Source organism: Fundulus heteroclitus, chromosome 12 (assembly GCF_011125445.2).
Source record: "Fundulus heteroclitus isolate FHET01 chromosome 12, MU-UCD_Fhet_4.1, whole genome shotgun sequence".
Classification (NCBI taxonomy): Eukaryota; Metazoa; Chordata; class Actinopteri; order Cyprinodontiformes; family Fundulidae; genus Fundulus; species Fundulus heteroclitus.
The window spans coordinates 27,760,091-27,785,489 of record NC_046372.1 but is presented as its reverse complement, the minus strand read 5'-3'; the positions used below and the strand labels follow the sequence as shown (position 1 = coordinate 27,785,489).

Sequence of the window (25,399 nt, the reverse complement as noted above, 5' to 3'; positions counted from 1 at the left end):
CCTCATTAATAATGCATGTAAACTAACATCAGTTTATTATCAGATATTTAGTGACTTTCTGTTTTTCCTTACATCAGAGAAGCCTGAGCTTTAAGAATCAGAGTTAAACTCCCTGAAGGTTTTCCCACATTTTCTTCCTCATTTTTTCCTGTTGCTCTGCGACGTTGTTAAAGATTCTGGCTTTGCTACACTTAGCGGTACAGAATGTCTCTGTGTGCGTTACCGGCCTGTTAAAACACCGCATTCTTCAGCAAACGCGTACCATTGATATTTATAGCTCTGACATCACCCTGCAAAGGAAAAGATCCCAAAGACCTAAACTTTGTTTTCTCCCACCTGCATTTACACTCATTAGTTTTGTTTCTCTTGTTTGTGAGGTTGTTGTTTTTTTTTTCAGTTTTCTTCCTTATTCTGGTTTAACTGAGAAGAAACCGTTTAACTGAGGAAACATTATTAGTATTATTATTATTATTATTAAGTCATTGGCAGTTACAGATTTTGCAGGAGTCCATCTTCATTCTTAAGGAAAATGGTTAAATATTTTAAGTTTAGATTGAATTTGGAGAAGTGAAACAGTACCTGCTTCACGACAAAATCAATAAAAAATGGGAAATGTGTTTTTACACTTACCTTCTTTTCAACATTTTTCCACTTAATGCCAACCTTACTCAGGACAGTTAATTTATCCGTCAATTAAACCCAAACTAATTAGACCAATAGGTGTGCATGCTCCAACCAGCAGCATCCAAATCATTCATACAGTGTTTTTTATTTAGTTTACATGTTCTGGATGAACCCACAAAGTCTCAACTCTTTTCTGTGGAGGAAGCGAAAGATTAGGGTGATGGGAATGAGACCTTCCAACCTCAGAGACTCAGAACTCATAAGCAAACATAAATGATCAAAAATACCAGAAGAAACATGCAAAAGCATGCCGAAAAAATATGTTTCCCTATTATTAAGATGTCTTTTATAATATGTAAATAAAAACAGACAAAAAATGTCATTACAACAGGTTTTTCATTATAGGCCTTGCTCGTAACATTTACTGTAATCAAAAAGTCAAAAATATTCAGCAAAGCTTTTTTATGTCTTTCAATTCAAAGATTGTGAAAAACTATGGCTGCATCCATCTGAATATCTCTATATTATATTATTATATTTATTACAGCTCCTGCTCCTTGACTTTTCATGGGTTAACAGTAGGAACTCTATCATGTGGAGGAAAGGAGCTTCAGGCTGAGCTGATTTCAGACAGCCTTTAACTTCCACGTCATTAAATGATGGAAACGCTCATGGATGACACGAGTTAAATGTGGGTAAACACAGAGTGCATTCTCTTCTCTCCGGACAGTTTCCTTAATTTCTGTGAGGTGGCTATGCTTATACGTCATGCCACGCAAAGGATTGTGGGATTCCTAATTGCTCCTTAGCTCAGGTAAGAGACGTTGTGAATGTCTTAGGCTAAAGCAGCTGTGAGAGGAAGCTTACAGGCTCCTTTTCCTTCCTCACTGATAGCACCAGAGTGCGATTTGCAAAAAAAACAGAGGGGGGACGTCACAAACAGAGGGGGGGTAAATCCCCCCATCCCCCCCAGCAAATCACACCCAGGATAGCACTATTTGGACAGCACTGATCATGGTGACCGCTGACGCACTTCCTCTATACATATTAAAGAAGTATAAGCAAACTTTCACCACTAGGTGCGCTGTTGAGCACCGTCTGTGGACCAAAACAAGATGTGTGACAAGCACTGCTCTCAAAATGCTCTCCACCTTGGAAACACGAGGCCAATGATAATCCTCATTTTCCTTATCTGACAACTTCATACCAAAGACTGTTGTTGTTGTTTTTTTGGTAATAAAGGTTGTTATACCATAGTCTATCTAAAAAGATACCAATAGTTCTTCAAATTGCTATTTTTAAGTTCTTTCTATCTAACACAATGGATTATTGCTTATTCCTCCTTTAAGGTTCTATATAGGGGGATGCTGACTGCTTTTATAAAGTGACTTTGTCTTTGCTTTTTGTCTTGTTTTCAGCCAATCATTTCCCATTTCCCCAGCCAAATCATACTGCACATGCATTCTTTATCTTCTGGTTCTCATAAACACATACAACAATTGGACAAATGCAGTTTTTATCATTATGACCTTCAGTCTGTGTTGTTATTTTTCTAACCTGTCTGGGATTTAACAGCCAAAAAGCAGATAAATGGGAAATAAAGCAGCAGAATCAGGTTGAATCAGCTAATTAGGAGCAGAAAACTGCATTAAAGCAGATTGATTTAATCATTTTATAAGCCATAATATGAGAATATCTTGACAATTCATCTCAATACTTTAAAGACTGATATAAGAAATCATTTTTGGAGAATCAGCATTTTTAAAACTGTATTTTTTTCTTTGAAAAGAAAACTAATTGTTTTGAAGCATCAACTGGTCTTTGCAATTGTTTACCCTAATTGAGACCTTTGGTATTTCTGGTCATATAATCATCAGCAAAAAATACATTTTGTATGTACTTTGACAATTGCTTTCACAATTTTTAAACATAAATCACAAAACGTTTTTCCGTGCATTCTATGTTTTTACAGGGAATCTCAAAAAAATAGCAACACAGCAGCTTCCTGAGAAAATGGCTAACCTTGTTAAAGAGTACTTTATGAGAATACTGTAAAAATGATTTAATATGGTAATGCATAATGAGTCTACCATACAGTGTGATATTATGAATGGGGGAATTCCCCTTAGTTGTAACAGTAAGTTGTTTTTTTTAATCCGTCTGGTCTATTTCAGTGGTGAAGATATTGGAACAATTTTTAGTTTTATATTAGTTATTTCTGGCATGGACCAACGGGCTGGTGTTATCCCGTCTGAGAAGAACCCCTTTGTCCCCGACTTCTTCCTGTTTGGCATTCCTGACTTACTTTGGGATTGTCAGACAGCTCTAGACGGGAAGCCTCCCTTTTTTGAGTCGCCGGCTTCCATGGGGAAGACATTTAGTGCCTGGTGGACAGACGCAAAAGCCTGGAGAGGGAACGAGTGAAAGATCACAGGAGCAGTTTAAACTGGAGCATGTTGGGCAGATATTCCATACAGTTGCCATTTTTGTTACACATTTATTCCCTTTGACGGGAACTTTGGCATTTAAAGGTCTGAGCCGTTTACTACTTGGTGTTTAGAACTGTTTCGCTCAGAAATGAGGTCCATCAGGACCTCTAGGAAACGATTACCTCATGAAGCACATCATGGAAAAGGTTGTAAACACAGGACAGCTGGCACAAACGGCCAGTACCAGCAGCATGAATGCTTGTTTGAACAGAGCCAGGGTGGTTTTCCATCTTTTAAATGAATATAATAAACAACATATGCTGTGTCGTCTCTTTGCTTCACAGATTGTTATGATGGAGAGATAACAGACAGAGAAAGAGGAAGAGAAGATGTCGTTCTTTGGTTTGGAGTGTTTCCCAAAGACTGAGGGAGGTAAGCCCTTTGATTTCTCCCGATGTTTTATTAATAATCGTTTAACTATGAAATAGACTTCGATTACTTTGGACCGAGGTGTTTTTATTATGTCACAGATAAATATAATCAGCATTTCTATGATACGTTTACAAATCGGTCTCCAGAAAAGTAAAAGGGCTGTAAAGAAATGCACAATATAAAGATAATTGGCTTTCACGTTACATTCTGACTCTACAGTGTTTGTCAATGCATGCAACATTGATGGCTCAGATAATTATTAACAGCAATTCATACGATCTCTGATTTTGCAACCTTAGCAAGACTCTAAAATTGTTGCAAAAATGCATTTAAAAGTGTTTTTTATGCCCCTAAACCGTGAAAACGTGACATTTTTTATAAAATTAGAAAAAAGATAATTAGTTACTTTCAATAATAAAATATTTTGTTGGTAAAACATCTATTTAACCATTAAACATCTACAGTAAAAGGTTTAAACCACCTGTAAACTAGGTCAGACCTTCCTTACTCAGACTTCTTTTTACTCTTCAGTCCATTTCCTGATCATTTTGTTTACTAATCTTAACTCTGACCTATTAATCATTGAGGAAGTGAAATCATCTAAACTAAAAGATATATCATGAGATGATCTGCCTAAACATTACGTTGTGCTAAGGTTGTGTTACAGGTGATAACAGGTGGATTTAGTTTTCACCCTATGTCTTAAAAACATCCAGATAAAAACATAGAATTAAGTTAAAGGTGTTTGGTTAAAGCCTGACGTTCTATGCTTGCGGTTGACAGCCTGGGCAGATGGGGTGTGACATCATTGTTTTTAAGCAGTTGCACATTGGTCATCTACAACATAATCCAGCAAAAAAAACACAAAAATTCCTGGCTTATCTGATAGGGGTCTTCTTTTGAAACCTATAAAACCCAGTATTTTGCCAAACATTCATTCCTTTTAAACACAAGAGCTAATCTAAAACCTCTGTAAAGTCTAGCAAAAGGTTCACCCAATAATTCAGTAAAGAAGGAGCCATCACTCTAAAAAAGACACAAAAAGACAGATTACAGAGACAAATATCTTAATTTCAGAATAAATATCCTGCTATAGGATGAAAGTAAAATTTAAATATTTGGCCATCATGTCCATCCTTTTAATTTAGAGAAAAAAGAGGGAGATGGCAAGCCTTAAAGCATGCTTCCCAACTGTGAAGTGTGTGTGTGTGTGTGTGTGTGTGTGTGTGTGTGTGTGTGTGTGTGTGTGTGTGTGTGTGTGTGTGTGTGGTGTGAAGTGTGTGTGTGTGTGTGTGTGTGTGTGTGTGTGAAGTGTGTGTGTGTGTGTGGGGGGGGTTATCATGCTGTGTGGGTGTTTTGCTGCAGGAAGTTCACAAAATAGATCACACTGTGAAAAAAGAGCATTAAATGGAAAATTTTAATGCTGCTTGTGAAGAAAGCTGTCAGGAGGTCAACGCTTGGGCACAAATGGGTCCACCACACAGACAATGAGCCGGAGTACTCCACCATATTTGTTACAAAGACGCTTAACGATAACAACAAAGTCTTAATGAAGCAAAGCCCCGATCTCAGTCCTATAAAAGATGACAAAAGAATCCTATAATTATTCCCTAGTCAGTAGATTCACAGAGGAAGTTGGATATTGTTTGAAGTTGTAAAAGAAAACAAGTTAATTTGACTGTGAGTGAGCTGCTGTTAATTTTGATGCTTTTTCAATAACTTGAACAACATGAATAACTATTGTTATTAAAGGCCTCAGAATAATTAGCCTTTTCATAGTAGATTGCTGTTTTTATCTGGAAGAGTTCACTTCCTTTTGTACATCTGTTCTCCATCAATCCTCTTTTCATAAAGGAATATTTGATGCTCCCAAAATAATAGTTTCTTTGTTTTTCTTTTTAAAGCCGAGCTGGAGAGGAAACTCAGAGCCAATGACCGAGAGTACAACCGCTCCTTTAAATATGCAGTAAGTACCACACAGTCATTGCATTCTGTCAGCAGGATTCTTCGCTGTGTTTTTTCTATTGCTTTATACTTTTGTGACTTCAGGCCGCTTTACCTTTAAGACAAAACATTTTACCACAGAGATTTTTTGTTTGTATGCAGAAAAATAACTATCTTCCTTCAGGGTGTGCCTTGATTTGTTTGTGTCTGGTTCTTATCAGTGACACTGGATGTCAGCCAAAGAGCTGAAGGTAGAGCTGAAGAAACTACTGCTGTCAGCAGCAAATCCCACATATTACATTTTAAATAACTCCTAAGTTATCCATGAAACAATCCTTATGAAGCCGCACATAGTAGACCATGTCGCCCCTACAGTATTTCCAAGTAGTCGTGATATTGGATAAACCGTCCTCCATACCACTTCAGAGTAGAATAAACACTCATTTCCCCTGATATAAGCATTTATGGACAGAACTGCTCTGTGTGTTGGTGGTGGTGTTAGTACGGAGATCCAGTGATAATACCATGGCCATCAGACCTTTCAGCCTCCTTATAACACCCACCTGTTGTAGAAGAACACATTCAAACCCAAACTAGATCCTTAAATCAGAGATTACACTCAACAGAAATTTTTTTCCCCCATGGGATATGTGGGAAATTTTTCAGTAAATTCTAGCCTTTTAATTCTTTAAGGTATATAGCCATGTTATATGCTTATAGCCTAAAAACCGTTTAGCCTAAAAAACGAGTCCGACCAGAGTCTGGTCCAATGCGGACCAGACTCTGGCACCGGTCGTACAGAGACCTGACAGCGAGGAGCTTTTTAACAACCTCAGCACCAGAGATGGAGAACCCGACCCAGAGTCCTCAGGCTCTGCTTCCACAATGGAAGACGTGTTGCTCTAGATTCTGTATTATATCTATTTTGTCTGCACCATCAACACCAAGTCAAATTCCTAGTAAGTGCAAACCTACTTGGCAATAAACTTGATTCTGATTCTGCTTTAGCTGATTAATGTGGTTCAGTTAAAGGCTTATAGGTTTTAAAAGTTATATCTAAACCAAAATTGGGCAAAGTTTATTGTTTGCTGAAGTCTTAAAATGTCTTCGCTTGTGTGCAGCAAGTGAATATCTTTGCAAAATTACTTACTTACAGGCTTTTAAATGCTTTCCATCACATTTATATATAACATCCCTATTTTCAGTTTGATAACTTCTTCAATGACAGTTTACTATCAAAATTCTGAAGAAAAATCAATCACCAAACATTTTCATGTCTGCTTAATTTTTTTAAATTCTGTATTAATTTTCTTTTTCCAGACGAATGCCATCAAGACCTCCAAGTACAACTTCTTCACCTTCCTTCCTCTCAACCTGTTCGAGCAGTTCCAGAGGATTGCTAATGCCTACTTTCTTGTTCTGCTGGTGCTGCAGGTAAGAGAAAACAACAATGACTATGAAAGGATGTCAAAGCACCACTTACAACTTACTTTATTTTCTTTTTAAGAGAAACAAACTTCAGTCAATCAGCTCAGCTCAGTATTACCAGTTTCATTTAAATGTGGTTTATTTGTACAGCATTGATTGACAGCAAATGTTGTCCCAGCTCAGCACCAAGATGCATCTGCATGTCCTCAGAAGAAGTTTGCAACACTTCTCACCACGCTGCTGCAGGTTAATGACGTCTGAGCAGACTGCAGACACTTTAATCATAAACATCAAAATATTATTGGACTTATTAAGCTAAATAAAAAGTTGTACATAGAATACTATTTAGAATGTGGCAGACGATGATGAACTGGGGAGCAGACTTAAGGCAAACGTGAAAATATTCAGTCTTTATAACACTTTACAGTCCAGGAAATAAAAACTACTAAAATAACAAATTATAAGTGGAGCACAAGAAGTAAAATGGGAGGCATGAATCTTGATTTAGCTGGAATGATCTAGACCAAACTTTTCAACCTGCCAGCCACAGAATAGCAGCGCCAGAGACTGACGATCCCTGAAAGTTTCCTCTCTAAAGAAACCCAGCAGGTTGCATCAAGTCATGATGCATGAAGCGACAGTGGAGAGGAAAACTCCCCTTTAACAGGGAGGAGAACCTCCAGCAGAACCAGAACCAGGCTCAGTGTGAACGCTCATCTGCCTCCACCCACTGGGGCTTAGAGAAGACAGAGCAGAGACACAGAAAGCACAGAAGCTCACATTGACCCAGGAGTACTTTCTATGTTAGAGAAGACAGAGCAGAGACACAGAAAGCTCAGAAGCTCACATTGACCCAGGAGTACTTTCTATGGTAGAGAAGACAGAGCAGAGACACAGAAAGCTCAGAAGCTCACATTGACCCAGGAGTACTTTCTATGTTAGAGAAGACAGAGCAGAGACACAGAAAGCTCAGAAGCTCACATTGACCCAGGAGTACTTTCTATGTTAGAGAAGACAGAGCAGAGACACAGAAAGCACAGAAGCTCACATTGACCCAGGAGTACTTTCTATGTTAGAGAAGACAGAGCAGAGACACAGAAAGCACAGAAGCTCACATTGACCTAGGAGTACTTTCTATGTTAGAGAAGACAGAGCAGAGACACAGAAAGCTCAGAAGCTCACATTGACCCAGGAATACTTTCTATGGTAGAGAAGACAGAGCAGAGACACAGAAAGCACAGAAGCTCACATTGACCCAGGAGTACTTTCTATGTTAGAGAAGACAGAGCAGAGACACAGAAAGCACAGAAGCTCACATTGACCCAGGAGTACTTTCTATGTTAGAGAAGACAGAGCAGAGACACAGAAAGCACAGAAGCTCACATTGACCCAGGAGTACTTTCTATGCTAGAGAAGACAGAGCAGAGACACAGAAAGCTCAGAAGCTCACATTGACCCAGGAGTACTTTCTATGTTAGATGGTAATAGAGGATGATCTGCCTCCCCTGATGATGTCACAGCTAACAGAACACCAGACCAGGTGTACCTTCTATGAAGAGAACAATGACAGAGAACAAAAAGTTAAAAGCTGATTATATAGTTTCATTACACATAAAGTTAAATATGAAACATAGCAAGGCTTATCTTCTTGTCATTTTGATGATTATGACTTATAATGACAATCCAAAAATATGTGTCTCAGAAAATTTGAAAAGATATTTTTTAAAAATTGATAGCATATTCATAGAAAGTTGAGTGGCAGGAAAGATTTTGGCAGGAAAAGGTGGACCAGCAGCCTGGAGAGGATTGTCAGGTGTAATTAATTTAAGAATTTGAATGGATCCACATTTAGTGATAATTTGATGATGCTATTTCATCTGTGGGTTCTGGTCCAATGGGTTTTCTGATGTCCACAGTCAACACAGTCATGTGCCAGGAAATTTAAAAGCTCTTCCTACCTAAGCAGGAAGGACTTCCTGCCCAGACTGCCAAAAACACCAAAACCTGCTCCAACAACCGTGGTGGTGCTACATGTGACTGACTTTAACTTACAGAGAATCTATGGAGTATTTTTAGAGGAAGATAAGAGACACCAGACCCAGCAAGGCTGTCAAAGCAACCTGGGCTGCCTGAACACCTCAGCAGCACCACTGGCTACGTCGCTTTGACGCAGTAATTCATGCTAAAGGAGCTCCAGACAGTTATTAGGCACATAGAAAAGATTGTTCTTTTCAGAGTGGATGTAGTTTCTATTTTAAATATCATCAGCAGGTTCTCTACAGCTTGGAGAAAGAGCTAAGCTCATCAGCAAGACCAGGTGTCCCCTCAACAGATGGACTCAGGCAAAAATACCGACTCAGGTGTTCCAGTAACTTCTGAAACACAGGATGTGTATTAATTACACACATATTTGTGTTTTTGATCTTTTTTTCTGTTAATTATGATGATTTTATGCTTACAGCCAAACAAAACACAACATCTTAGATTAGAATATTACATCAGATCAATAAAAAAACGTTAAAATGTATATTTTATAGCTGCTGAAAGGTTGTTATTCACACTTTTAATCAGACAAACGAGGCTCACAGGTTTCTAATTTATTAAAAATGACTTTATGCAGGGAGCAGTGATAGCATAGTAGGAACCAGATGGTGATTAACTGATGCAGTGAAGCTGGGAGAAGCAGGAATCTGAGGGAAACTCAGTGAGTAATCTAGAAAACAGTGCAACCCAGATAACAATATAAATGCATTTAAATCATTAAAATACACAAAGATCATGCCATAATGTTGCTTTTTGTGAGGAAAATGTTTTTCTAACAGCTTTAACATCACGTAGCACCTTGAGCTGAAAGGTGAACCAGTCGTAACGCATCTCTACTGACTCTCAGTCTCACAAGAGTGAAGCGTTTCTCAGGGTGAAGCTCCTCGCTAACCACACAGGAAAAGACGAATCAAGAGCGTCAGAAATTAAGGAAGTTAAATATCCAGCACAGGAAATTGCCTCATGGTGTGCAAAGCAGTGACTCTGCAGCACACAGGTCAACAATAACGGCTGATCCACGCCGTTGCAGCGCTGACAGCGCTTTTAATGTGAAAATAATGTTAAAGTCATAATGTAAACTGCTTTATTCTATTTTAGTAAACACAATGAGCTCACTGAAAGAATGATTAAATGTCAGGCAGTCTATTGACTAATCTACCAGGAATTTGGCAATAAATGTTTTATATTCATTCACACAACACTTTTATTTTACTTTTCTTCAGCTTTTGGTAGTCGTCTTTACAACAACTTAAAAAACTATTCATAGAACTTGAACCTCATCACATTTTATCAGGTTAACCAAAAACTTCAGTGTATTTCATTTTTTTACCACATGGGTCAAAACTGTTGATGTGAAAGTACTCAAGGGGCAAGAAAACCTTTTTTTAAGTAAATTTATTATGATTATTTGTAACGATCATAAACTGAATATGCAGAAATAAATAAAAGGTTTAATATTAAAGATTCATGATTTGTTTTGTTTTATTCTGAAGAGTCGTGTGACTGAGCAACAAGAAGGGGATTTGGGTTATTTTTTCTTCAACAGTTCTAGTACTTTCACCAAGTCTAATATATAGTTGTGCTTAATATAATATATTGCTTAATATACAAGATCTTACTTACTATTAGAATCAATTCAAAGCACAATAATTCAGAATAAGGTGGAGATTTTTTTTTTAGCAGGACAACTACCCTAAACATGCACCCAGAGCTGCATAGGCAAGGTTTAGATCACATGTTAGAATGAGTTAGACCAGGAGCCTGCTACCTGTTTTCCCTAGAAAAAAAACTGCCAAAACCTGCATTTATTATCATTATTACATTTAAATACCATAATAAAAACTTAATTTGTAGCAAAGTTATTAAGAGCCACTGTGGAAGGCCCAAAGAGCCACAGGTTGTGGACCTCTGGTCTAGTCAAAGTCCAAACCTTAATCAAATGAAGAATCAGTGTGATGAGGTTTGATAATTCTAAATAATACTAATGATACTAAATACCACAAAAAACACCGCAGTGTTTTATAATTTGGTAAACGTATAAGGAGTGTGGATACTTATACCTGTTCAGTCTCCACCTGCTGTGTCTCACCTGGATGAACTGGAACAGGTGTAAACCAAGACGTTGTCTGATTGTGCAGATTATTCCTGAGATCTCCTCCCTCTCCTGGTTCACCACCGTCGTTCCTCTCGTCCTCGTCCTCACCGTCACCGCTGCTAAGGATGCCACCGACGACATCGTAAGCACATTTCATAATATTTCATTTTTCTCATTCTGGATCTGTGTTAGATTTCAGGTGTGGTGGTGTCCTGTTTGGTTACGGGTTTAGGGAGAAATCCATCGTTTATTTAGCTTTAGGCGGTGTAACGTCAGCACTGCTCCAGCCTACAGCCCAGTCTAGGGAACAAGCAGCGAATGGTGGGAGCTCTTGATTTACCTCCTCTAAGTTTGAACGTTCACTTTGGGTTCTGTGGATCGAGATCGAAGGAACGACGTCCCAGATAGACGATACGCAGATGATATGAGCTTCTTCTGACGGGTGGCCCGCCTCTGCTTACAGCCAAGAGGCAAAGCTCCTCATCTGTGAGACAGTTTTCATCTGATGGGGTCAAAATCCAGACTTCTACCCTTAAAGGATCCAGGGGCCGATCCTCAGGGTCCCTTCTTTTTATTCTGGACCCAGCTAACCCTCAAGTAGCTCCTTGGCCAGCAGTCCACCAGTGAGCTCTCTCTCTGTCTCTCTCTGTCTCTCTCTCTGTCTGTCTCTCTGTCTGTCTCTGTCTGTCTCTGTCTCTCTCTGTCTCTCTCTCTGTCTGTCTCTGTCTGTCTCTGTCTCTCTCTCTGTCTCTGTCTCTCTCTCTCTCTCTCTCTGTCTCTGTCTCTCTGTCTCTCTCTGTCTCTCTCTCTCTCTCTCTCTCTGTCTCTCTCTCTCTCTCTCTCTCTCTGTCTCTCTCTCTCTCTCTCTCTCTCTCTGTCTCTCTCCAGATGTGATTTATGTGGCGTTAAAGTTCTTGAATTGCTTTTAGTCTCAGGCCGGTTTATAATGTGAGTTTCAGCCAAAGAACTTCACAGCAAGCAAAGGTTGTGAGGATATAAACCTTTCCAATATGTTAGGGCTTCATTTCTCTCTCTATGGAGGTTCCTCAGACATAGTCCTCTTTGGCAAAACAACCATTAGAAAACCTAGAACAACTGCTCTGACATCAGGATTCTCAGTGGGAAGCTTAATGATGACGATAGACTGCAGGATGTCTGGGTTTTCCTCCTGAACCCGTTCTTGGATAAGCAGCAGACGGACAGACAGACAGGCAGACAGACGGACAGACGGACAGGCAGACAGACGGACAGGCAGACAGACGGACAGACGGACAGGCAGACAGACGGACAGGCAGACAGACGGACAGACGGACAGGCAGACAGACGGACAGACGGACAGGCAGACGTGGCAGCATCTGGTGGTCGACATGCCTTTGCCTCCTGCAGCTAAAGGACCAGCGGTGGTGGGGAAACATGGACACTAACCCTAAACCATGTCGACACTTCCCAGTAGCTCAGATGTTTCTCAGTTTCTCAGTCAGTCATATGAAAAATAAGAGCGAGAAATCGGGGAGGAACTTCCTTCAGATAGGATTGAGTAACCTCTCTAAATGATTTCTACAGGAGGTTACATCCTGCTATTTGACGCTTTACTTTGGCAGCAGGCAAATTAGTGATTTTCTTAAAGTATCACTATTTCTTTCCTCTGATACACTTTAATAAACCAGATTTTAGCGCCCACTTTCCCCCTCAGCTGGTTAAAGCTTTCTTAAAGTGCTTTAAGTTTACATTCCTTTTCATGTAAATGTTTCATTAGCCACATTTTTGTTGGGGGGGGGGGGGGGGGTTAGTTCTTCTTTACGTCTTGAATTCTGTCCTCCGGAACTTGAAACGTATTGAGAAAGACTAAAAGTTCCTCCTGTTCGAGGGTTCTAAACCTCTAAAACCTCCAAACTGCATCATCATCATCATCATCATCAGAAAGAGAAGTGAAACGGAGCAGAAGGCGCCTCTGAGGCAACGAGGCGAGACGGAGAGGGGCGGAGCCTTTAGAGGAGGAGGTAGCTGATGTAATGGGTTAAACTTTACCTCCAGGGCAATCCTGGACAGTCATCATCATCATCATCATCATCATCATCATCATCATCATCATCATCATCATCATCATCTCAGCTTTAGGAGGTCTCCAGGTCCACAGCTGGTTCTGAGCACATCAGCTACTCACCGCGTACGCAGAGGACGGCGACCCAAACTAACATTTTTACAAGCCTCGTCTGACTGAAGTTTTCCAGATGTTCACTCAGGATGGACAGATTATGTGAAATATTTTATACAGATTTCCTTTTTTGTTGTTGTCGTCCTGAAGCAGATAAGATCTTAAAGGGAGTGAGCACCAACGCCGTCTGAGCACATAGGAACCAGCTATTAAACGGCTTTTTTACTTTAGTTTTTTTAGTTGTCCATTATTTGGGTCCACAGTTTTAAAAATAAGAGTCAGAAATGGTGTTTGTTTCCCTTTATTTCACAAGAAGTGAAAAGGCGCTCATGAAATGAAACTGATCTAATCAAACTTCACATAAATATTTTTTATCTTCCGGCGAAGCACCGATCAGACTTTTATTGGTCTCTACTTTCCTGTTTTTCTAAAGTTTCACACAACAAAGAGCATTTTATTTTGTAGGAGGAGGGAGTTTCCAGATTTCATACATTTAACTAACGGTCAAAAAACTTATAATTTCTATTTTTAACTATTGATCCCTGTTCATGAGGTATTTTTGATTGGGAAGTCTTTTGGCGCTTCACTCGTGATCCTGTGCAGAAGTTTTGGGCCATACCTCAATTTGTTCTATTTTCTTTCAAAGCAGGATTTTCTGTTTCAGTTCTTTAAAAAGTGGTCAATATTATTCAAGACTTTTAAGGCCTTTCACACTATTTGTTTGGACTTGGATAGTTTTTCTTTTTTTAAAGTCACTTTCTGTTGTACTTCTGCAGTCCAGACCCAGATCGTTTTTTATTTGCAACGTTTGTAAGATAATAAGCCTTCACGCCTTTATTGGTGTTCATGTCAGCTGCAAAGCTGCTAAATCTGTAGACATGGTGCTGAGACAAGGGGGGGGGGGGGGGGACTCTAAAACATAGGAGCACTTTTAGAAAAGCCTCTGCTGACAACTTTCTGGGTTTATCTGGAAGTAAAATCCAGAGTGCGCTGAAAAGACGTGACACCAAGCAACATATTGACACTGCATTATTCTATGTATTTCATTGTGTTTGTCTGCCTTTAACAGTCAATTATTCATAAGTGGACCAGCACAGTTTGTGGACATGAAAGGCTGACAGATGTTCCATCAAACACTATTTTTCTAAAAGAAATTTAAAAACATAACGGTGATATTAATAGTTTTAAACTCTTTCCCACGGCATTTAGCAGGTTAGCATTGCTAACTGCAGGGAAGCTTTTCTGCTTGTTTTCTAGATGGGAACCATTACCTCGTGTCCAACTTCACCAAAACGCCACCAACATTTCCAGATCCTAATAACTCCATGGCTGACAGAGACTCAAAGCTCAAAAGAATAGATTAAAGCAACTTTTGTAGATTCCAGTAACAGTTTGACATGACCTCTACCGCTTTAAAATACATAATCAATATCTGTCCAGCCTTTTTATACCTTTTTCAGCACTAAAACCTCTCAGAAGACGTTTTAAGTCTGCAACAGCGGCCTTTTCACTCACAGGGAGCTTCCTTTATCGCTAATCTGCACGATTTTATACAGCAAATATGTTTTAAACATTTGTTTATATATAGTGTATGACATTAATATCTAGATATTACTTTTAAAGTTTGAAGCAATAAGTTAAAACCTCCAGAGTTAATTGTCTTTAGCAGAGAGATGTGATAAAGCAGAGGCTTCTTCACATATTGGTCATCCAACAGGAATGATGCTAATTTTGTGGTCCAGCTTCAATTCATAAGCACAATAACAAACAAACAACTGACAAAAAATAAGAGAAGAGTTAAAATGGGCATTTTTTTTCTCAGCTCACCTTCACACTGCAAACAGGGAACTAAAAGTAAGTACATTTTTCTAGAAATGAGTGTATTTGTCTTTGATTTGAGCTGGTAAGTTTAAATGATCTGCCAATGGAATAAGATTTCTGCACTTATAATAGGAACAACTCGTCTCCATCATCTTATGTCAAGAGCAGCATATCTGATCATCTTCTTTAGGAGTCAAAATACTCATTCGGTTGGCAGATAATCTTATTTTCCTGCTCAAATCAATGACAAATACACTCATTTCTGGAAAATATTTCTTACTTTTAGTTCCCTTTCTGCAGTGCAGAATATTCTGGAGAACCACTACAGGATTCATAGGGCTGACCACGCCTGTCTTACACTCAAAAAGTTGTGGGTTCAAAGCCAGCTTGCTTCTGCCACATGTCCATGGGCCCAGGTTACCTACCCACCTGATAACTGCTGCAGGTCCTGCAAATTTGGGGCAATGTTGCTCAGGTGTACTTGGAGCAGTAGCTACGGCTACAACATGGATTCATTTACCATTCAGATTGCTGCACGCAAAAATACACAATATAACCTGTTCTAAAGAGGAAACGTCTGCCGTAGCAGCACAGACCAGACAACTATAAATATGGGATAATGTCCTTTCAGGTGTCAATTACCAGGAATTGATGGACTGCTTGGCGTTGGACGGCTTACACCTCTGCGTCTCCATTCATTTCTGATAATGGACACTATGCCTTACTTAACTGATGCTTTTAAAAGGGTTTGTTTGGGAGTTGTCTAAAAACTTAATGTAGGTGGAAACTATTAAAGTGGTTCTCTCTCTGCCGGACCGTTCCTCGCTCCTAGAAATCCCTCAGCCAGGACTTTCCCTTAATGAAGTAGTTTCAGAGAAATCAGAAAATCCAAGTAGGTTCAACTCAGAAAAGCTCAATATCAGCTTTAACTCAATGTGTAAATCACCAGTTATTTAGCAGAATTATTTAAGATTAAATTTTTTTTCAGCTTTCATCCAATGACTGTATTTAATTTAGAGATCAGTTAAATCACATAAACTAAAAATATTCTTTTTAAACCAAATTTAAACGCTGAGATGAGGGCGGCCATCAGAGTGAAAGCGGCTGAGTTGACGCCTCTTCGTCTTCCGTAGGATCTGAAACCAGACACAAAATCAATAAAGGCTTCATCACGGCCTGAAATCATCGGTGGTTTTAAAAAAGGAAGAAGAGGTTGGTTTCCTCCCAGGTTATTTTCAGAAACATATCTGCCCCCGAACGCAGCCTGTTAGTCGGTGATGGGAGGGATCGTCTCATCAGAAAATGATTTAATAAAGAAATTGAATTTCCTGTAATCTCTCCTGAGTCACTGCTGTCCTCTTTTTATCTAGAACCGCCACAGGAGCGACAATCGAGTAAACAACCGAAAAGTGCAAGTACTCATTGACAGAAAGTAAGTTTTTTATATTTAAACACTCTTTATGTGCTGTCTGTGGTCGCCTGAAGACGCTTTGTCCCTGTTCTTTGTCCAGGTCATTCATAGGTGAGATACGCATCAGGGGAACCTTTAATTCTTCAAAACTAAAGCTTCATAGTGATCAAATGAACTTGTTTTAGCTCTACATGTGAAAATAAGCATCATTTTAGTCACATATGTGGGATAGCAGACCTCAGCTTAACAGGAAGCCAAACAAATGGCAGCCATCTTCCTGCTGCTGCTTCCTGGACAGAGTCAAACGGTGCAGAGTGAAAGTTTAGGCTTCTAAACGTGCTGTCGGCCAGGATAAAGCCCGCCCCACCATGTGAGCCTTCAGAAAAACACGTCTGCTCTGCAACCAACCCATCAATCAACCAATCAATCAATCAATCAATCAATCAATCAATCAATCAATCAATCAGTCAATCAACCAACTAATCAATCAACCAATCAATCAATCAATCAATCAATCAACCAACCAATCAACCAACTAATCAATCAACCAACTAATCAATCAATCAACCAATCAATCAATCAGTCAATCAACCAATCAACCAATCAATCAATCAATCAATCAATCAATCAATCAATCAACCAATCAATCAATCAATCAATCTACCAATCAACCAATCAATCAACCAATCAATCAACCAATCAATCAATCAATCAATCAGTCAATCAACCAATCAATCAATCAATCAATCAATCAATCAATCAATCAACCAATCAATCAAGTTTATTTGTATAGCCCTTTACAATAGCCAAACGGTTTCCCTTTACAATAGAGTCATAAAACGATACATAAGACATAGAAAACATAGAGATACAATAAAAAGATGCTGTAGTGGTGCAGCGCTGCGGGGCGTTACAAGGACCGAGGTTGGTCCTTGTGGAGGACAAAAAGTAGTAGCATGGGGGTTTAGCACCTTAGAGTACTGGAAAATGTCCCAAAGCAGAACACTGAAGTTTAATTTTTTAAAGGGTATGAATATTTTTGCTCAGCAGTTTGATGGTTTTGATGGTTTTGGTTTTCTTGTAACATGTTGCCGTGTATTCTTGTGTTTTTGCCTCACCCAGTACCTCGGCCTCTACCAGCTGTTTGTCTCTTATCTGCTCCCTCCCCTGTGAGCCTGCAGTAGAAATACGCCCTGGTTCTGTTGCTCCATGTCCGGTTCTCCGTTCTCCACAGTCTGTTGGTCCCTGTGGGTTTTTCTAGTTGCAGAAAACAAACATTGGAAACGCTCTTAGAGGATTTAACCTCTTTGTTAACATCACCCTGTTTTCAGTTACAGCAGAAGGAATAATTACATCTTTGTTTGTCGTTGCGATTGTACATTCTGACCATGTTTTACTCCTAGATTTAACTCCTGACCATTAGGGAGCGGTATGTGGGGCTAAGGGCCTTGCTCAGAGACCCACAGAGGCAGCCGGCGGGATTCAAACCGGGCACCTGCTGCCATCTTAGAAGGGAGAAGGACAGTTTATGAAAAATGAATTTGCACATAAATACGAGCATGCGTGTCATTTCTCCTGAGCCAGCAGCTGTTGCTGTTCAGCTCAGTGTTTAATAGGAGGAGAAGTTTACTTCCTGTTGACACGTCGCCTAAAAATACAAGGAGAGCGGGGGGGCTTTGCTGCTCACGCACCAGGAGAACACAAGGCCAGACACAGGATCCATTAACTCTTCTATTTATCCATCCATCCTCCACTTATCAGAGATGGAGACCCAGACAGAGCCCCTCTCCCCAGTGACATCATCCAGCTCACTGTGGGGGTCCCAGGCTCCAGGTGATGTGGCTCCAGGTTCTGGGTCCTCCCAGTGGGAGGTCCACATAAAACCCCCAGAGGCCATCCTGATCAGAGGCCCAGACCACCTCAGCTGGCTCCTTTCAATGCGGAGAAGCAGCGGCTCTACTTTGACTTCCCTGCAGATAGAAGCCCCCCCCCCCCCCCATCCTCTGGAGAAGCTCGTTTCAGCCGCTGGCATCCAGGATCTGGTTCGTTTGACCTCAGGACCGTGGATGAGGGTCTGAATGCAGACGGACCGCTAAATCCAGAACTTTGCTTATCGTCTCGGTTCTTTCTTCACCATAACAGACGAGCAGAAGACCCAATCTGTCCGTCTCCATCCTGCCAAACCAGAGAGGGCTACTCTGCCTTTCTCTAGTTGTTATGCTTAGTTATTGTTTTTGCTCTTATAATCCAGCCTCGTGTTTTGTCACGTTGTCGATTTTTTAGGCCAGCCCACAATTCTCAGGAGGACCCTATAATATAAATACTTTACTTCCTGTTTAAACTCTTGCCAGAGGAAGTTAAAGCAAAGAAAAAGTTGGAAGAGAGTCATTTAAATCTGACAGAAATAATAGATGCTCTTACCTATTTTTGATTCCTGAGCAATTAGAAAAACCACTTATGGTTCTGGACATAACCGTTTAGTCGGTGTTTTTCCAGGTGAACTCTGTGACAAAGACCTAAAAACACCTGAATGTTCTTCATAATAAAGACTGTAAAGCATAAACTAAAAGTCCAATGAGCATCATATTTTGTTCCATGTTCCAATTTATTGTGTTACTGAGGCCGTCCTGACGCATTTCCCTTTTTCAAATTTTCTTCTATTTCAACAGCAATTAAACATTTATTTAAGAAAACAATGTAAAAAGAAGATAGGGCTGGACGATATGAAAAAAAAGCATATGGATAAAATAGAAATCATATTCGATCGATATTAATAATTCCCAACAAATTCAAAACATATATTTTAAGTGCAGCCCTGGTCCTTTTATGCTGTTGCTTAGCAACCTATTTTTAGATAAAGAACACAAACACTGAATTCAAACTGGAACCTTTATTCAACCAAGTTTTTACCAAAACTGCAAGTTTTTATGAAAGAAAAGAACGCGTGCTCTCTGACCTCTCTGAAGGGGCGGAGCTTAGTTCCTGGGTCTGCGTTGTGATTGGTTGGGATGATGTAATGATGTAATATTAACCTATATGGCTACAATGCAAAAGGAAGGAGAACTTTAATTCTATTGAAATTTATATCTATCTCAGTTATGTCTATCGATCAATATATATCGTAACTGAATTATTGCCCAGCCTTAAATAAAAAAAAAAAGTTAGATATGCAAAGAAGGGTTAGTTTTGTAAATAACAGCATAGGCACACACTGATATGTCTTTTACTTTTACGTTTTTTATAGCCAAAACAAGAAAAGTATGTCTAGGTGAATTATTAACATTGCAGTCCTTAAAGGGTTAACAAGAATGGATTTGAAAATGCTTGTCTGCTTTATTTTTGGTGATATATGTAAAAATGCCAGTTTACGTTTTATGTAATTATAGTGCTTTAGTTTAATACTTTTTAAACACATGTCGCAATGTCGGACAAAAGAATCATGAGGATTTGGGATCAGCCAATGTTGGCATCTCTGGAAACAAGGGGGGGAAAAATGGGAGAGAAAAATAAAGAAAACATCGTACATGTTCCCTGTTCTAACAAATGTGTAAAATAAAACTATTTCCCAGCTCTGTTCAGCCAAAAGAGATAAAATGTGTGTCCAAACAGAGAAGGGCTGAATGTGAAGTTCCAGAATCATGTCGTCCTTTACTCTGATCCCCGCTGGTGTAATGTTGGCAGACGGTCAAGGTGAAGCATGCAGGAAACGGGGGGGGGGGGGGGGTGCAGGAAAGTGTCTCGTATTGCTGTGACCTGTAGGGTCAGTGTGAGCATGTTTATGGTCCCTCAGACAGTTTCTTTCCTGACATGAAAATAGAAAAACGCCCGGCAGTGACCCACCAACAATGGCTTTCCAAGCCTAAATTTAACTTTATGGATTTGTTGTCAGGTTGAGCAGCGAGAAATGGATGGACATCCAGGTAGGCGACATCATCAAGCTAGAAAACAACCAGTTTGTAACCGTGAGTAAACAACTTTTTATTTGAAATTTTACGTTTAGCTTTTTTTTCCATACTTTGTAGTTTCTGATTACGCCCTTCACTTCTTTGCATTTTTCCACATAAAAGGTTTCTTCAACTACCTTTTTTCATGTCTGTTAATTTACTCTCATCTTCTCATTGTGTCTCCTTTTTGTGGCCAAACTCAGTATCTAAGCACAGAGATTCTGTCAGTTTTGCAGCGCGGTACACTATTTATCAGGTTTGAAAGCCACAAACTACATTTTGAACTTTTATTAGAGATTTAGCCAAAAGTTGAGCGCTACTAATCATACACAGTGTGATGGACGCTTTCATTATGGGTTAGCATGCCTCAGGGTTCTGTAACAGTAATCAACACATTATTTAATAATTTGTTTATAATTAGGTTTGCTTTCCTAATGCAGCAAACAAAACAGGATTTCTAGTTATACAATTGAAACCAGATATTTACATACTACGTATTAAACATTTTCCACTGTAGCTTAATGGACTTCTCTCTATTTTTCATGTTTCTACTTTTACTTGGATTATTTTATTTCTACTTTTACTTGTTATGTTAATTGTTCTAGATTTTACTATTTATTTTAAATCATTCATTCCTTTTGTTCAGAACGTTGGTCAGTATCTGCTGTCTTTAAACGTGCTCTATAAATAAAGTTGGCTTGGCTTAAATCAGATGGAAGCAGCTAGAATGGACCTTATTTGTCCCCATGGCTGTATATTAATGTTTTTTTCTGTATTTAGGTGAAACAGTTGATTCGTTATAAACTATAAACAAACATAAAGGAATGTAGAGATGTTTCAGCTGGTTGTGAAATGTTGTGCTGCTTTTATTTCAGGCTGACCTCCTGCTTCTCTCCAGCAGTGAACCACTAAACCTTGTGTACATAGAGACGGCAGAACTGGACGGGTTGGTTGACTTTTAGCTTTTAATCATAGCTTCCCCGTATGTTAACAGTAAATCCTGCATTTCCTCCTTCTCTCTGTTCCCTCCTCTTCCTTAGTGAGACCAACCTGAAGGTCAAACAAGCGCTGCCAGTAACAGGAGACCTGGGAGATGATGTTGAGAAACTGGCAGACTTTAATGGTAATACAGAACAGGACGATAAGGCAGAATTACAAAGCACCCCACTTTAAAAAGCGTTCTGCTACAGTTATTAAATCAGACAATAGGAACAACAGACCTGCAGAATTAGAAGGCAGACAGGGACAAAATGCTGACATTTTATTTTTAAAATCAGTAAATATCCACTTAAATCCCTTAATCTGGAAACAAATTGTGCAAAATCCACTTTTCTAGCCCTTAAATAGCTTTTGTTGTGTAGTTGGAGTCTCCAGGAATGCAGAAAATGTTATTTGTCCAGGAGCTGCATAAAGATCTTTATATTCTTTTTGTGTCATATTTTTCAAGCTGTTCAGTTTTCTCTGTTTTCTGATTGTGGTTTTGGTCCTGGTCCTACAGAGGAATCACAATCTTAAGCCTCCCTGGTAAGGTCTATTCAGGGGTTCTGGAAAGGAGGGTCCGTCGGATAGTCAAATCTCGGATTCAGGAAGAGCAGTGTGGTTTTCGTCCTGGCCGTGGAACACTGGACCAGCTCTATACCCTCAGCAGAATTCTGGAGGGGGCATGGGAGTTTGCCCAACCAGTCTACATGTGCTTTGTGGATCTGGAGAAGGCATTCGACCGTGTCCCCCGGGGGATCCTGTGGGGGGTACTCCGGGAGTATGGAGTACCGGACCCTTTAATAAGGGCTGTCAGGTCTCTGTACGACCGGTGTCAGAGTCTGGTCCGCATTGCCGGCAGTAAGTCGGACTCGTTTCCGGTGAGAGTTGGACTCCGCCAAGGTTGCCCTTTGTCACCGATTCTGTTCATAACTTTTATGGACAGAATTTCTAGGCGCAGCCAAGGTGTTGAGGGGATCCGTTTTGGTGGCCTTAGGATTGCGTCTCTGCTATTCGCGGATGACGTGGTCCTATTGGCTTCATCAGGGCGTGATCTACAGCTCTCACTGGAGTGGTTCACAGCCGAGTGCGAAGCGGCCGGGATGAAGATCAGTGCCTCCAAATCTGAGACCATGGTCTTGAACCGGAAAAGGGTAGAGTGCCTTCTCCGGGTTGGGGAGGATGTCCTGCCCCTAGTGGAGGAGTTCAAGTATCTTGGGGTCTTGTTCACGAATGAGGGGGGGGTGGAGCGGGAGATGGACAGGCGGATTGGTGCAGCGTCTGCTGTGAAGCGGGCGCTGTACCGATCCGTTGTGGTGAAGAGAGAGCTGAGCCAAAAGGCCAAGCTCTCGATTTACCGGTCGATCTACGTTCCTACCCTCATCTATGGTCACGAGCTTTGGGTCGTGACCGAAAGAACGAGATCCCGGATACAAGCGGCTGAAATGAGTTTTCTCCGTAGTGTGTCTGGGCTCTCCCTTAGAGATAGGGTGAGGAGCTCAGTCATCCGGGGAGGACTCAGAGTAGAGCCGCTGCTCCTCCACGTCCAGAGGAGCCAGTTGAGGTGGCTCGGGCATCTGGTCAGGATGCCTCCTGGACGCCTCCCTGGTGAGGTGTTCCGGGCACGTCCCACCAGGAGGAGGCCCAGGGGAAGACCCAGGACACGCTGGAGGGACTATGTCTCTCTGCTGGGAACGCCTTGGGATTCCTCCTGAGGAGCTGGCCCAAGTGGCTGGAGAGAGGGACGTCTGGGCCTCCCTACTGAAGCTGCTACCCCCGCGACCCGACCCCGGATAAGAGGAAGAAGACAGATTTTTAACAATTACTTTAAAATATTTGCTGCCGAACTGCTAAACAATGTCATGGACTTCCGACCAACCAGTTTGATGGATCCGGCAGTTTTATTTCTCAGCGTGATTCCGTAGTCCAAGGATGCAGAAGCTACACGTGGATAGGTGAAAATGTTTAGTTGCTGGGAGTATTGACCCACACAGTAGGCTACAAAAATGGCCAACAGAGGTGGTCTGCTACCTGGAGGAGGGCAGGGTGCCTCCTTTAGATTTAAAGAGACGGTACCAAAAGGAGTTGCTCTCAGATGTACCTCAGAACCCGGGTAAAAAAAAGGAGCTGTGGGGCAACAATAACGAAGAATTCAGACCAAATCTTTGCAGTTCCACTTTATGTAGACCACAACTGAGTGATTTAAATGTGAAAAGGAATAACTTAAAGGCGTGATATGTGCCCTTTAATTCTCCCGTCTCCTCTGAAGGCGAGGTCCGCTGTGAACCCCCCAACAACCGCCTGGACCGCTTCATCGGCACGCTAACGTACGGCGGTCAGAAATACCCGCTGGACAACGAGAAGATCCTGCTGCGAGGATGCACGCTGAGGAACACCGAGTGGTGCTACGGCCTGGTGCTGTTCGCCGGTCAGCGACACGCTGCACTCACTTCCTTTGGTTTAAATACGGAAAGAAGAAAAATCATCTTGTTTCTTTTTTTGTTGTGCAGGTCAAGAGTCGAAGCTGATGCAGAACTGTGGGAAAAGCACCTTCAAGAGGACCAGTATAGACCGTCTAATGAATGTTCTAGTTCTTTGTGTGAGTGTTTGGAGTTTTCTGTCTACTCATCAACCCATTCAGAGAATCTGGTGCGTTACACTGATAAAGAAGGACTGCCTCCTACTTTCCCAGCCTAGACTACAATTATCAGTTAGATGATTACAGCTGAGCTGTCTAACAAGACGTTCATCCCTAAAACACCTCTGGACGTATTATGAAACTTACCGTTCATTTAGAAGTTTGTTTTCAATTCAATCATCATTGAAAATATGTAGACTGAAAAGAATGAGCTGACATCTGGATATTTTTTGTCTCTTTTTAGGGTTGAGACACTTTTACTGAATTCAATGAGAGCAGCTGGATTTCTGTTAGCCAGGCGTGCTGTAATGTTACCTATTTATCAAAGAAGGAAGTGAAACTTTTTCTTCTAGTTTATTGTGCCAATGTGTGACAATTTGATGGTTTTAAATAATTAAATATGAGCCCAAATGTGTACCGTAATACTTTGGTCAAACTGATCAGTCAAATAATTTAGAATAATATAGAAAACGGGTTCTAGCGCAACCCATTTACGGAGGCCGTAGTCCTGGTGGGCCTGGGTTTGACTCCAACCCACGGTGACCCCCCCCCTCCTGCCAGCCTACTGTGTTAAAAAGCGAGCCACTAGAGCCACGAAAAATCTAAAAAATATATATATATAGGAAATAATAGAAAGAAAATATTTACTGGATGAAGATTTATGCAACTAAAGCATCTTTGCAAAAAAACAGTTTTGAATAGGGACAGATTACTGAAAATAAAGCAGCTTTTTGGTGCTTTTCCTCCAGATTTTTGGTTTTCTCGTATTCATGTGTACGATCCTGGCGATCGGAAACTACATCTGGGAGATAAAGAATGGCTCAAACTTCACCGTCTTCCTGCCAAGAGAAAAAGACAATAAAGAGGGTTTCTCTGCCTTCCTCACCTTCTGGTCCTACATCATCATCCTCAACACTGTGGTGCCCATCTCACTATATGTCAGGTAACACGTGTGAACTAATTATGTGCCTAAATGGAGTCTGACTGATGCGCTGGAGCAAAGCGGAGCATAAAGAAAGGCCAATGCTGTGTCTGCTGGGGCTTTGTGTTCAGTGTGGAGATTATTCGGCTGGGGAACAGCTTCTACATCGACTGGGACAGGAAGATGTATCATTCCCGCAGCGACACGCCCGCCGAGGCGCGCACCACCACGCTGAACGAGGAGCTCGGTCAGATCAAGTACGTCTTCAGCGACAAGACGGGAACGCTCACCCAGAACATCATGATTTTCAACAAATGCTCCATCAACGGGAAGTCCTACGGTACGATCCTGGTTCTAAAGCCACTGGACTTTAATCCCACAATCAAAACCAAAAACAGGTTCTCCAGTTGAATCAGCTGACAGGGTTTTAGTTCTCTGCCTTTATTCTGTTATCAGGAGCAACTTCCATACAGGCTGATAATCACCTGCTTCATTTCTCATCAGTATCAATATTAGTAGTTTGTTTATTTTATTG

The 25,399-nt window shown here is 40.6% G+C and overlaps 1 protein-coding gene across 1 annotated transcript in view; it reads left to right on the top strand.

The window, feature by feature from the left end:
* LOC105938173 (phospholipid-transporting ATPase ID) overlaps positions 1–25,399 on the top strand; it is a 67,902-nt gene that overhangs the window by 28,938 nt on the left and 13,565 nt on the right. The window contains exons 2-13 of the mRNA XM_012879817.3: positions 3,398–3,485; positions 5,390–5,451; positions 6,750–6,863; positions 11,039–11,137; positions 16,342–16,403; positions 20,272–20,344; positions 21,202–21,272; positions 21,367–21,449; positions 23,574–23,732; positions 23,815–23,903; positions 24,692–24,885; positions 24,996–25,204. Coding sequence (XP_012735271.2) covers positions 3,443–3,485; positions 5,390–5,451; positions 6,750–6,863; positions 11,039–11,137; positions 16,342–16,403; positions 20,272–20,344; positions 21,202–21,272; positions 21,367–21,449; positions 23,574–23,732; positions 23,815–23,903; positions 24,692–24,885; positions 24,996–25,204 — 1,258 coding nt within the window. The 5' untranslated portion in view covers positions 3,398–3,442. The remainder of the gene's footprint in view (positions 1–3,397; positions 3,486–5,389; positions 5,452–6,749; positions 6,864–11,038; positions 11,138–16,341; positions 16,404–20,271; positions 20,345–21,201; positions 21,273–21,366; positions 21,450–23,573; positions 23,733–23,814; positions 23,904–24,691; positions 24,886–24,995; positions 25,205–25,399) is intronic.